Genomic DNA, 13,537 nt, shown 5'->3' on the forward strand with positions numbered 1-13,537 from the left:
GTCCATTCTTTTGCTATCACGCACGACGCTCACTGTGCTTGACGGGCATTCTCTATGAGGCTGAAGATGCTCCTTCACCTCTCCGCAGGCATCTCTGCTCTATCCCTCCCTGCTTCCCTCTCGAGAACAGGGACTCACCAGACGGTGTAAACTAGCTTCTCACTTGCTATGCAATCAAGGGTGATCTTGACCCTCCCGCCTCCCCCACCTGAGTGCTAGGGTTACCGGCATGCCATCATGAGCCTTACTGTCAGGCCATCCTGCTCAATTTATCTGAGGCTGGGGACTGAGCTCAGGGATTCTCGCATGCTGGACAAACCACCGGAGCTATATCCCCAAGACTTTTTCTTTTTTTAAAATCACAAAAAGGCATTAAGTTTTGCCGAATTCCCTCTTCACATTTATTAAGAGAATCGTGTAATTTCTGTACTTTATTCCATTAATTAGTGATTTTTTTCGTATTGATTAGCATTTATTTTACTGAATTTTTCATCCTGAACCAGCTTTGCGATCCTGCAGCAATTCTCACTTGGTTATGCTGTACAGGATTTTATGTTCAGTTCAATTTGCTAATATTTGACTACTGTATTTTGCATCTATTCATTAGTCTATTTTTTGCTTTTAATACTGTTATTTTGGCATCATAAAAGCTCTGGCTCGATAAAATGAGTTTAGAAGTGTTCTGGTCTCATCTATTTAGGAAAATTTGTAAATCACTGGTACTAATTCTTTAAATGTCTAATAAAACTCACCAACAAAACCACTGAGGCACGGTTGGTCGGTCTCCTTCGGTCTGTGTTCTGTGTCTGTCCTCCCCCTCCCCCACCCCGGGCACCAGGGTCTCAGGCAACCCAGGGCTGACCGAGAACTTGCCACATACCCGAGGCTGGCCTTGAAATTCTGACCCTTCTGCTTCAACCTCCCAAGTGCAAAGACTAAGGGACTTTTCTTTGTGAGAAAGATTGTGATTACTGACTCAATCCCTTGACTTGTTATGCCTGTTCAGATTTTTCTGTTCTGGGTGAGGGTGTAGCTCAGTGGTAGAACATTTGCCCAGCATTGCTGGGGTCAGGGCTGGCGCCTAGCATGGACTGGGGGCCTGAGTCAATGTCAGTAGCTTGCTGACTGTCTTACAGAGCTACCCACCTCCTACTGTTCCACAGAGAACCATCACTTCAGATCTTCTTGGTTCCTTGTTGGAAAACTGACATTTTGGGCTGCTCGTTTCCATCCATTCTCTGTTCAGTGCAAACGCCATGAAGGGACAGACCTTCAGCTCGCCCCAGGAAGACCCCAGCACCCACGACAGTGTCAACTAACAGCTACCTGGTAAGAATCCGTTGAACACGAACAAGTGAGCAACCCTGGAAGCAGAAAGTGAAGGGAGAGCCTGACTCCAGGCTTCTCTCTGTAGTAAGAAAGGATCTGCCGAGAGGAGTGGGGGAGACTGGACTTAAAAGAACAAAGACTTCCTCAACTGATGGCTTCCCAGAAAGGACAAGGCACGATGGTCCGAGAAATGTGGCAGCACTGAGTGCTGAGTGCCAAGATGGAGCAATGATGGATGTACAGCAACACTAATCTGCCCTATTACACAGCTTTCTTAGAGAAAGCGATTAATTATCCAGGACGTTCGTTGGCAGAAGAGATGGATTTCTTTTTAAACAGTCACATACTAGCTAGCCCTGAGGAGACGGCTCCGTCGGGGAAGTGTCTACCATGCAAACACGAGGACCCGAGCTTTATCTCCGGAACCAGAAAAAAAGTCAAGCGCCGGAGTCCACACATGGAATCCCAGAACTAGGAGGGCAAAGACTGGTGGGTCCCTGGGCCTTGCTGCCGGTCAGCCTGGCCCAATCAGTAAGTTTCAGGATAACGACTGTCTCATAAAACAAGGTGGACGGCGAGGATTGACACTCAAGGTTGACCTCTGGTGTCCAGATGTGCATGCATATGTTTCCGGAACGATGCCTACGTGTACAGACACACACAAAGTCGCATATGACGGAGTTAATGATGCAAGAATAACGGCCATGTCTCCAATAAATGAAGAGAGAAGTGGAGACACTGATGAACACCAGGCACAGAGATGGGTTAACGGGTCTGCAACGGGAAGGAGATTGGAGGATGACCCGAGTGAGATCAGAGGAACGTATCAGGAATCACCACGGCTTGTCCAAAGAGAACGGCTACACCGGTGACCAAGGGAGAGGAGCAGATAGATGGGGTGAAATGTCCGGCATAATCGCCGGGCAGATATTTGAGGCTCACTGGAGGAGATCATCAGAACCGGAGAAGTCAAGAGACTGCACAGCCAGGATTTAAAAGGCTTAACTCCACAGACAGTAACATCACCAGAGAGATAACAACAGATGCGGAACCAATCCCCTGGAGCGAAGGGGCTTGACCACACAGTCGGGAAATAACTGCAGGAGGAAAAGGAGGGGAGCAAGACCAGCATGTGCCCCTCAGCGGGGCCTCGGTTTTTCTAAGATTTCTTTTTCTTTTTCTTTTTTTTAAATTAAAAGATTCCAGAAGCAATAAACTGAAAAGCGAGGAATCAGATAATCAGAGTGACTGGTGTGAGTAGAATTAGGAATTAACCCTGAATAACACTCATTCTCATAACGCCACTCCCCTTGACCACGGGTAGAACTGTGAATATGCTAAAGTGATCCTTTAGATTACGTAACATTATACTGCAAAGGGGAGTGCACCCCCAGTGGTGGGAGAGGAAATCACAGCGATGCGCTCCAGCTGGCTTTGGAGGCAGTGACTGTCCATGTTGTAGATGGCTATGTAAGCTGCATGGCAAAAGGGCTGCAGGTGGGCTATGAACAGAAAAAGCAGGGACCACAGCTCAGCCACAGATGCAAAGAAATACATTTTGCCAACAACCAGTGAACTGGCAAGATTCCTCACAAGCCTCAGATCATGATGTTCTGCCTCGGCTGACACATTGGACCAGCTCAGAGGGGTCTGGAGATGAGAATCCAGACTTCTGACCAAATCTGTAGTGACTTGTCACACAGACACAGAATGTTAAAACAGTGAGCCCGGGCCCTCGTTTTCAGGAGGTGCTCCTTAGATGATGCCTGTGGTGTCTGCATAACAGCACCCCTTTTCTTCACTCTCAACTGAGTCCAGTTTACGGGATAAGTCACACGGTCACCTTAACAACGATTCCACCTGTCTCCTAACTACACGAGGGGGTGGAGACAATAACCAGCAAGCCAGCAGGGGGTTTGGAGAAGTGGGGCTCTTACAGGGTGCTGCTTTTCAATTCCCATGGAGGAGTTGCTGGTCTGGAGAGCACAGCAGCAATGCCGGTACCAAGCAGGACACTGAGGTGGCAGCTTTCTTTACCACACCACCACCAACAGACAGAGAGACAGCAGCCAGGGCAGACACTGCCTCAGTAGCTTCTGAGGGTACCTGGGCACTGAGCCAAAAAACTGGACTCTGTAGATTTTCTTTTCAATTTCTTCAAGTCTATGTTCCACTTCCTACTTGTGGGGATGCTATTTTACACTTAAAAAAATATACTCAGGGATGGAGAGAGGTTAAGGGTATTTGTTGCTTTTGCAGAGGACCTAGGCTCACAACCATCCGTAACTGAAGTATCAGGGAATCTGAGCCCCTCTTCTGAGCTCCACAAGCACCTGGCATGCATGTAATACACGTGCATATACACAAATATGACACTCATGCACATAATAAAATCTATATACACATCTCCATATCCTCCAGGCTGTGCATGGTGGCACACACCTTCAATCCCAATAGAGCTAAGGAGATCTCTGTGAGTTTGAGGCCAGCCTGGTTTATATAGTGAGTTCCATGACAGCCAGGGCTACCAGTGAAACCCTGTCTCAATAGATTAATAAATAAATTATATATTTATATAAATATAAATAAATAAATAAATAAATATTCCCTCCTATCTAGTTTAGTGCTATGTACAAAGTAGGAATTAAATTATGACATGTATCCATTTGAAAATGGAAAAAAGTATGGCCAGTAAGCACACTTTTTTTTTTCTCCCAGAATAGATTTCCAAGTTATCTTTTAGAATTTAAGAGGTGTAAGGACACAGATGTTAGCAGTGGAGCACTCAGGAGGCAGAGGCAGAGGCAGGCGGATCTCTATCATTTCCAGGCCAGCCGGGTCTACATAGTGAGTTCCAGGACAGTCAGGGCTGCATAGTGAGACCCTGTCTCAAGAAAGAAAAGAAAGGAAGAAGGAAGGAAAGAAGGGAGGGAGGGAGGGAGGGAGGGAGGGAGGGAGGGAGGGAAGAAGGAAGGAAGGGAGGAAGGCAGGGAGGGAGGGAGGGAGGGAGGAAGGAAGGGAGAGATGGAGGGAGGGAGGGAGGACAATTAAGAATTGATTCTGATAAATCTGGCTCCTCATATTAAATGGCTTAACTTTGTGTTACTAATGCTACAGAAATTGCATGTGAGATGATCATTAATGTTTTTAAAGCAGCAATGCTTGTGTAACACACTGTTACACACAGACTACCTCCTCATTTACAGATTTGTGAAGGGGATAAGGTTGTTCCGAGGTGGAGCCTGCCACCTGCTGGCTAGAACGGTGAAATTTCCAGGTCATTCCCTCCAGTTATGTAACTGAAGACACTCTACTAAGAACTACGTCTGGATCCAGGAATATCTACATAAATTCTCCCCTCCTTCCCCAACCCCCCCTACCATGTGGAATAACTTAAGTGGAAATCCGTCAGACTGACCTTGGTAAAGTGAAAACTAGGGTGGGCAGAGGTCTGAGTGGAAGGCAGAGATGAGAGGCTGGCTGGGTTTTCACATCTCCCTGCGTCATCTCACCACACAGCCCTGGCTGGCCTGGAGCTAGCTCACTATGTATAGAGTAGGCCAGCCCCTAACTCAGAGATCTGCTTGCTTCTGCCTCTGCAGTACTGTAAGAACTCTTTAAAAGTCAGCATGAGCCGGGCGGTGGTGGCGCACGCCTTTAATCCCAGCACTCGGGAGGCAGAGCCAGGCGGATCTCTGTGAGTTCGAGGCCAGCCTGGACTACCAAGTGAGTTCCAGGAAAGGCGCAAAGCTACACAGAGAAACCCTGTCTCGAAAAACCAAAAAAAAAAAAAAAAAAAAAAAAAAAAAAAAAAGTCAGCATGAAAACAGGACCATCTCTGTGGATGCATTAACCACACTGTACGGAGAGCCCTGCTTGCATGGGAGTGTCCTGCGTGTGGTGGACTGTTTCTCAAACAGAAACTGGAGAGAGGTAACTGCAATGAGCTCTCTCCTACCACCTGCACTCCCTGCAATTCCACCCTTCCGGCGCCCTCCCTTGTCCTGGGCTGGTCTCGGTGACCCCACTCCAGCCCCGAGGATACGGTACAAAGGATGCTGCTCTTTCCAGGAGGCAAGGGCAGGTGGCCCTGCACAGTGCATCTGCACTACTTGCTCTCCAGACGCCTCTGCCATAGACAGTCTGCTAAAACATGACTAAGGGGCGCACAGTACATGAATTGGGCACACAGGGCTGCAGTCTAGCAACCGTTCTAGCTCTGAGGGGCCTTCCCGACATCCAAAGTGGCAGTGGACATGGGAGTAAAGAAGCCTCCAGTCCTTCACACCACACCCATGCACCCCAGTATTTCAGTCATCCCTAGGAAGGGCCCAGAAAGCGTGAAGTAGAGACAGCCAGTCCCTATACCCTGCCCAAATACCTGACATAAAACCATGGGTATAACCGATGACTATGGTGTTTTATGTCACCGATTTTGGGGGGTGGTTTATTATGCGACAGAGTACCGCCAAATGTTACAGCGCTGTAACTCCAACAGCAGAGTCACACAGGTACGAACCAGGGATTTCAGGGAGGACGACATATTCCCCTACAAACTGGGATATAAAACCTGAGAGTTACACCTCCGTTCCTCGCTTCCAGGTGGGGGGGGCCTCTGCCCCTCACTCACCCCTCATTTTAACAGACTGGTCAGTGTGATGGAGCAGGAAATGAACATGCCCACCTTAGCCTGTTCCTGTTCCTTTTTTCTTGGAGTCTGCAGATTCCACAGCAAGACCATTCTCCTCTGCTTCCCGGAAGCATCAGCATTCAAGATCGACTCCTGCTAGAAAGGCTAGCAGGTGTGTATAGAGGGAGGCGTTCAATTTGGAGGCTGCTTCCAAGTTCACTAAATCCTGTCAATCAAAACTCTCTCACTCTTGCAGCCTGTCCTCAGCCTAACTCCTGGCTGAAATTGTGTGTGTGTGTGTGTGTGTGTGTGTGTGTGTGTGTGTGTGTGTGTGTAATGGAGTTGGACTAAGCTCCAAAAGAAGTGTTTTCAGAAGTAGAGTTAGGGTCTGCCGCAGCAGTAGAAGCCTGCACTCCCAGCTTGAGGCTGAGGCAGGCGGGCTAGGCTACACCGTGAAACCCTACGAAGAGGCGGGATACTGCTAGAATAAATCGTCACTTAAAGCAACGTCTGTGTTTGCTGCTTCCACCTCTCTGGACTCTCCTCCCTTTTGTTTTTGTGTTTTGCTCTTTTCAAGATAAGGTCTCACTAGACAGCCCTGGCTGTCCTAGCACTCACTATGTAGACCAGGCTGACCTTGAACTCAGAGACCCGCCTGCCTCTGCCTCCAGAGGGCTGGGATTAAGGGCGTGCGCCAGTACTCAGCTGCCTTTCCTTCTTGAAATCACTTTAATCAGGCCTTTGTCCCCACCCTTCCAAAGAAACTGTTAATAATTCAAATTAATGGACAAAGCACTAGCCCTATCTGCTCACTCGGCTGCTCAACACTTGACAGGGTTGGTCACTCATTCACTCCATGTGATCCGTTCCTGTAGCTTTACATATACACCTCAAGTATAAGTCTATCTCGGACTCTCTCTTACGCTCTAGAATCATGTCCAGTGGCCTGCTCAACCACTCCAAACGGACGGACAGCTACTTGAATGCAACATGGCCGAAACGGAAGAACCCTTGAGCTGGACATAATCACTATGCCTTTAACCATAGCATTCAGGAGGGTGGATTCCTGAGTTCCAGGCATGCTTGACACAGAAAGAGATTCTGCCTCAAAGAACAGAACTAATGATTCAAAGACATGTACCACCCACAGTCTTCCCCTTCTTTGGCCACTAACAATTCTACCATGCAAGTGGCTGAGGACAGTCAGCGTTTCTCAACTCCTCTCCTTGGTCCCATACAGTCCACTATGCTGATTTATAACTTAACCCAATTCAGTCCCTTTTGTCATTTCTTGGCTAGAATATAACTCAATAGTAAAATGCTTGCCTGGCATATGAGGCCCTGGGTTCAAACTACAGAAACACACGCCTATGAGCACACACACACACACACACACACACACACACACACACACACACACTGAATCTGGGCAGCACTATTTCAGAGGTTGGGGTGTCTCACTGAATAAACAAGAGAAAAAGTAGAACGTCAGCTAAGTATGAGCATCCCTTTTTCTCTGTCTCCTGATCTGTGCAGATGGAAGCGAGGAGCTTCCTGTCGCCGTAACTTCCATGCCATGAAGGACCAGATTCCCTGAACCATCAAATGAAATAAATCCTTGTTCTCCTAAGTTGCCCATGTTAGATATTTTGACATAGCAACGAGGGAAGTAGCTGTTATAATTAGCATAACGATCTTTCATAAGCAGTCTCTACGCTTCTCGTCTACGTCTATCATTTACTTCTTACCAGCATCCAGACGGACCATTTTAAAGCACGAATGAAATCATGTTATGTCAAGTTCTACCAAGACTCCTCACGTCACTCACAAGTCCTGACAACGGCAGACTGGAGCCTAGCTCACATCCTGGCCTCTTCTGCAGTTCTTCCATGACTCATGCTACTCAGCCTTGCTGGCTCCCTGGCTGCTCCCAGAAACCATCACTCTTTGTTCCTCCCCTCCCAAGCCAGGCCCTGTGATGTCTGTACTCAGTCTCTAATCTCCTCAACCCTATTCTCCTGAACTGGCATCTTCCTTCCTTGCTCACGTCCGAGTCCTAGGCAGACCGGGAGAGGGGCTCCATCCACTCAGGTACCCAGTCACCTTCCATCAAGGGCTTGCTCTTGCCTAGGTCCTTTGGAGACATTTCTCTTAGGCCAATGGGCGTTAGCGGGAGAGCATAAAGACAATGAAGATGAGGTGGCAGACATGCTTAAAGTGCCTGGCCTGAGAGGTAATACTCACTGGAGAAGACAGGCCACGTGGGCCTGATTAATGAGTTACATAATGAGTTGCATGCCTGGGTAGAAAGGAAAATGGTTTAGTGAGCACCGTGGTCACCGAGTATCGCAACACCGTCAACCCCTCCCATGGCACACACAGGAAAGAAGATCTGCCATCCATTTAGTGCATCTCGGACGGTGTGTGTGGTGCAGCCTTCCTCAGGATCCAATGCAACTCCTAGTAATGCTTCCTATGACCTGAAAGTGCACTCTCCCCCACTCCCAAGATACACTTGGGGGACAGAAACAGGACCTGTGTGCTTGGTCTTCTTCTTTCTTCCCAGCTTTGGTTTCTCTGTTTTGACAAGGTGTCATGTAGACCAGACTGGCCTCAGTTCTCTTACCCAATATTCCCCGTGGCCAAGTGTGCTATGGCATGCCCTCTTTTGAGGATACACAACCCTCGTAACGTTCTCATCCCTGCCCCTCACTGGCATTAGAGCAAATTCTGGGTTTCCTGAAGTGATTGTCGAGCTCCAACAGTAGAAGGTCTTTTCAGCCCGGGCTCACGGATCCTTTGCCAACACGGCTCCCCAGGAACACAGTGGTCCTCCGATCTGCTTCTTCCCCATCGGTTCTGTGTGCCAGAAACAACAGTCCTTTCCTGGGCTTCACTCTCAAGCCTGACTCATTTTTCACAGGTCTTTCACTCTCAGCTAACAGGGGCCACCTAGAAGCCACATGAAACAAGATCCTGACTTTTGTACAGTGGAATCACTTGGGGAACTTGGAGAACTGTCTTCATGCAGGTATCGTGGACCTCAACCCTACCAACAGAAGCTCTACAGATGGAACTTAGTCTCGTCTTTTCACCTGAGTGTGTCTACTAGGCTTTGTAAATATACTCGTCTCTTACTTGATAGCATCCAAAGACAGCCCTCTTTCTCCTTATACTGCCCCCCCGCCGCCCCGTTGTCAGAACTCTTTATTGACAAACTCTTTGTTTACAAACCAGTCAATTCTTTCTGAAGCCTATCTCTTTCCTGCAATGCCTGTCAACAGAGTCACACTGTGATCCTTTCCAACACTTGGCTCAGTTGGTATGACACTACTTTCAAGTACCTCTAATGACAAATTTACCAATTTGGTTATGGCTGTATCACGATTTGTCTTTCTACGCCATCATCTGATTCATCTGCTCATTGGTATACACCTATATGTCAAGCCAACACCACACACTTTTAATTTTTACTAGTGGTCCACTCCTAGTACTAAGTACTATGGGGAAAAACGAAAATTTTAATTATTTAAAACAAGGGGTTTTCTGTTTGTTTTGGGGTGTGTGTGTGTGTGTGTGTGTGTGTGTGTGTGTGTGTGTGTGTATGTGTGTGCTGGAAAATGAACCCACTTGTAAATACCAGGCAAGTTCTCCACCACTGAGCTGTATCCCCAGCCCTTTTAAATTTCATTTTGAGACAGGCTCTTGATAAGTTACTCAAGGTAGCCTTGAACCTTCAATCCTCCTGTTTTAGCCTCAACAGCTGTGGGAACACAGTTCTTAGCATGCCCCCATCTCAAGCAAATGGGTCGGCATACGCTCCTCTCTACCCACCATTCATAGGTCCAGTTTCTTTTTATTTCACAGTTTAACTTTCCACAGGCATCCTCTGAAGTGAGGAAGCGGAGGGCAGAGAAGACACTGTCATTAACTGTCCTGGGGAAAGACATGCATCTGTCCACAGTCCACTGGGGAGAACCAGTCGCACAGTCCCACCCATACAAAGCTGGAGGAGGAGGTGTGGAAAGTAGTCTGGATGCCCACCAGGAATAGAAAAATGGAGACACCAGCAAGCCTGAGCAATTGTTTTCATATTCTAAAACGTTTTCAAGAGGGCAGCGACCTTTGACTGGTTTGTTCACAGCTATCACTGTGCTGACTATATACATAAGCACTCGAAATACCTTTTGAATGAACAAATGATGCGTAGACAGGAGGAATATCGAGTACAGTACCATACAGAACGTTTTTGGGGAATAAAAGCAAACTAAATACACTGAGGTCTGAAATACTGAATTGCTACTCCTTTACTTAGATGAAACATTAAATACGGGCTTTGGGACAATAAAAATAATTTTACAAATACTGAAACATACATCTACCAAATCTACAGTGTCAGTTCTTCAACAAATCAGTCAAACAAACTAAAATCTGCTGCTGTAAACATAGAAGCATTCGTTTCAAATACTGGTACAGACACAGTGGAAAACATTCAAAGAACTTACCATTAAACTGGTAACGGTGGTTGGGACATGGCTCAGTAGTAGAGCACTTGCCTTGTATGTAAATTCAATCCCATTTCACCAAAAAAAATAATTATGTATCTTTTTGTTAAACAGAAATTCCTTTATCCAGCCTCAAAATTAACCCCTATCCTCCAAAGGGCCAGGTTACTGTATATACTCTTAATTTTGAGACCAAGTTACATATAGACATATATACTAACTGCTAGTACACATGTACCCCTCCAAGGCATGCGATCCATCAAAATTCAGAACTGACCTATTTATGGTATCAGACTCAAAATTATGTAAGCCAGTAATACTAAAGTTTTGAAAACCCTAAATTACTATAAAAAAAAGAATTGATAAGGCAGAAAAAAATACAGAAAAGATGAAATAAAAATGAGAAATATTTAGAAAGAAAATCTTCACAGTATTGCCAGGATCAAATACGTAAGAATTCACTTACAGATTCTGCACCTGCTTATTTGTTTGGTAAAGGATAAGATCTTAACACAGGCTGGCCTGAATTCATAGTAATCCTCCTGCCTCAGCTGCCCAAGTACTGGTATTACAGGCATCAATTCACCATGACTGGCTTGTACTTTTCTGTGTGTATGCTATAACTCAAAGAAAAAAAATTCAAGAGTATATGAAAAGTTCATTTGCAAACCATAAAGCAGTTTCAGTTACTGGTCTTTTTTTTTTTTTTAAGATTTATTTATTTATACATACAGTGTTCTGCCTCCATGTATTCCTGCGGGCCAGAAGAGGGCATCAGATCTCATTACAGATGGTTGTGAGCCACCATGTGGTTGCTGGGAATTGAACCCAGGACCTCTGCAAGAACAGCCAGTGTCCTTAACCGCTGAGCCATCTCTCCTGCCCCCAGTTACTGATCTTTAAATAAATGCAAAATCCTTACTTTTGAAAAGGTTATAAACTGGGTCAATGAGCAGGTTCAAACTAAGGGAGTAAGAAACCCCTTGCTCCCCACACCCCAACATTCAGAATGAGAGTCTCACCAGAAGCATGCCAGCAGACCAAATCACCATGAAAAGTGACTGAGCAGAACCTGTCTCGGTTCAGACAGGACTCTAAAACCAAAAACTACACAAGACACGTTGACCAACCAATTAGCACAGTGGGCTACAGCGCTTTACATGGGGAAAGGAAAAAAATGACAGTCCAGTTATCTTTAGGTAATAGTAACTTTTTGGTTGTGAGCCTAGCCTTTAACGGCTGAGCTATCCCTCCAGCCCATACTAGTAATTTTTAAAAAATTACTGGAAGGGTTTCCACTTAAAAAAAAAATGACCTTAAACCAAAACATAGTACAGGAATGCAAACTAAACAATAGGATGTCTTAGTGAAGCAAGGTTCTGTAGTTAGCTCTAACTGAAACTCAATCCAATAGGATTGTGTTTCTAACACACCATCACAGATTCTGGCCATATAGCCAAGTGTGCACAGGGGTTGATGCTCCGTGTTTCCTTTTCTTTCCCCCTCTTTAACATTTCCTGGTGTTGGTTTATTTCATCTTTCTTGGTTGAATTCTAGGAAAAATAAAGGGGTGAGGAAACCCAGTTGTTAAGGCCTTTTAATATCTACAGTCCAGTAGGTACTGGGGTGAGATGATAAGTCTGGAACCATACTTCTGGCCCTGCCTGGTCTTCTACCATTTAGTAAAGCAAGCAGCCAACAAAAACTAGAAATCGCCAGGCGGTGGTGGCGCACACCTTTAATCCCAACACTTGGGAGGCAGAGGCAGGCGGATCTCTGCGAGTTTGAGGCCAGCCTGGTCTACAGAGTGAGTTCCAGGAAAGGCACCAAAGCTACACAGAGAAAGCCCCTCTCAAACAAACAAACAAAAAAAAAAAACCCTAGAAATAAATCATAAGATGTGAAGAAAAATACTTAATGAGATTCATATTACATGATTTATGAACACCCCAGGAAGAGCAGATATCAATCTCAGTCCAAATGTTGAGTTTTGTTTGTTTTGTTTGATTTTGTTTATTTTGTTTCAAGACAGCATCTCACCATGTAGAGAGCATGCAGTAACTCACAGAGATCTGTCTGCTTCTGCCCGCTTAGTCCTGGGGTTAAGGCGTACACCACTGTGCTTGGCCATCACCCAACTATTGACAAGCTCCTTTTGAACGTAAGACTAATAATGCAGTAATGGTTATAAGATAGTCTTTCTCCAACCTAAAGATACACAAATGTAACTCCTGTACTACATGACACTTTTTAAGCAGTGTATGAACACACCAACCTGTGAGGAAAACCTAACCTAAGGCTAAGGGAATAAGCGCTAGGGAGATCACCTTTGTATAATTTTTCAAATCAGAAGACATTCACTTTTTAACTTTGCAAAGGACCATTTTAAACGCAGTACCTCCCAGAACATCTTAAAAATCTGCTTTTAAAACCACAGCTGCAACCCCAGCATCCATGCTGACATTAAGATTTCTGGACACCACCTCCCTTATTGGGCAGGGCGCCGGCAGGACGCTAGACCAAGTCCTGTGACCCACGAGCCAAGCAAACAGTTGAGAGCACACAATCAGAGACAGAGCAGTTAGTTACCCAAGAGGAATGCTCCTTCATCTGGTGCTGGTTGCTGTGGGTGCCGTTGGCATGGCCACGCCAGAAGCAGTTCTGGCAGAGCTGGTAATTGTGGCACTGCTGGCATCGGTACCGGAAGCCCATCATGCTCTCGCAGTGACAGTAGGAGCACTCCACGGGATGGAAGACTGGCGACCAGAAAGAAGAGGGAGCGGGGGACAAAATAACATCAGTGGAAAACCAGAATCAACCCCGAGGAAAACCAAAATCTAATGGAACAACCAAGGTGGAAACAGGCAGAACCAAGAACTCTAAACTGTCTGACTCCTGATGTTATTATGTCTGTAAGAAATAATGGAGGTGCCAGCAACAGTGTGTGCTCAGAAGTGAAGCCATCCCCTGGCAGAGCCCCAACCTCAGTACGGTCAATGTTCATGAAAGTTTTGGGTTAATATTAAATGCCACAGTATAAATCATATAAATCATCAAATGGACTCTGGCAATT

The 13,537-nt window shown here is 46.0% G+C and overlaps 1 protein-coding gene across 12 annotated transcripts in view; it reads right to left on the bottom strand.

Annotated features, from left to right (window-relative positions):
• The window catches only part of Dtnb (dystrobrevin beta), a 193,176-nt gene that overhangs the window by 126,851 nt on the left and 52,788 nt on the right, over positions 1-13,537 (bottom strand). For all 12 annotated transcript variants that reach the window (XM_052746026.1, XM_052746036.1, XM_052746038.1 and 9 more), the window contains exon 7: positions 13,054-13,220. In XM_052746026.1, coding sequence (XP_052601986.1) covers positions 13,054-13,220 — 167 coding nt within the window. The remainder of the gene's footprint in view (positions 1-13,053; positions 13,221-13,537) is intronic.

Source organism: Peromyscus californicus, unplaced genomic scaffold (genome assembly GCF_007827085.1).
Source record: "Peromyscus californicus insignis strain IS unplaced genomic scaffold, ASM782708v3 Scaffold_1__1_contigs__length_55948999, whole genome shotgun sequence".
In the NCBI taxonomy this organism is placed as follows: domain Eukaryota; kingdom Metazoa; phylum Chordata; class Mammalia; order Rodentia; family Cricetidae; genus Peromyscus; species Peromyscus californicus.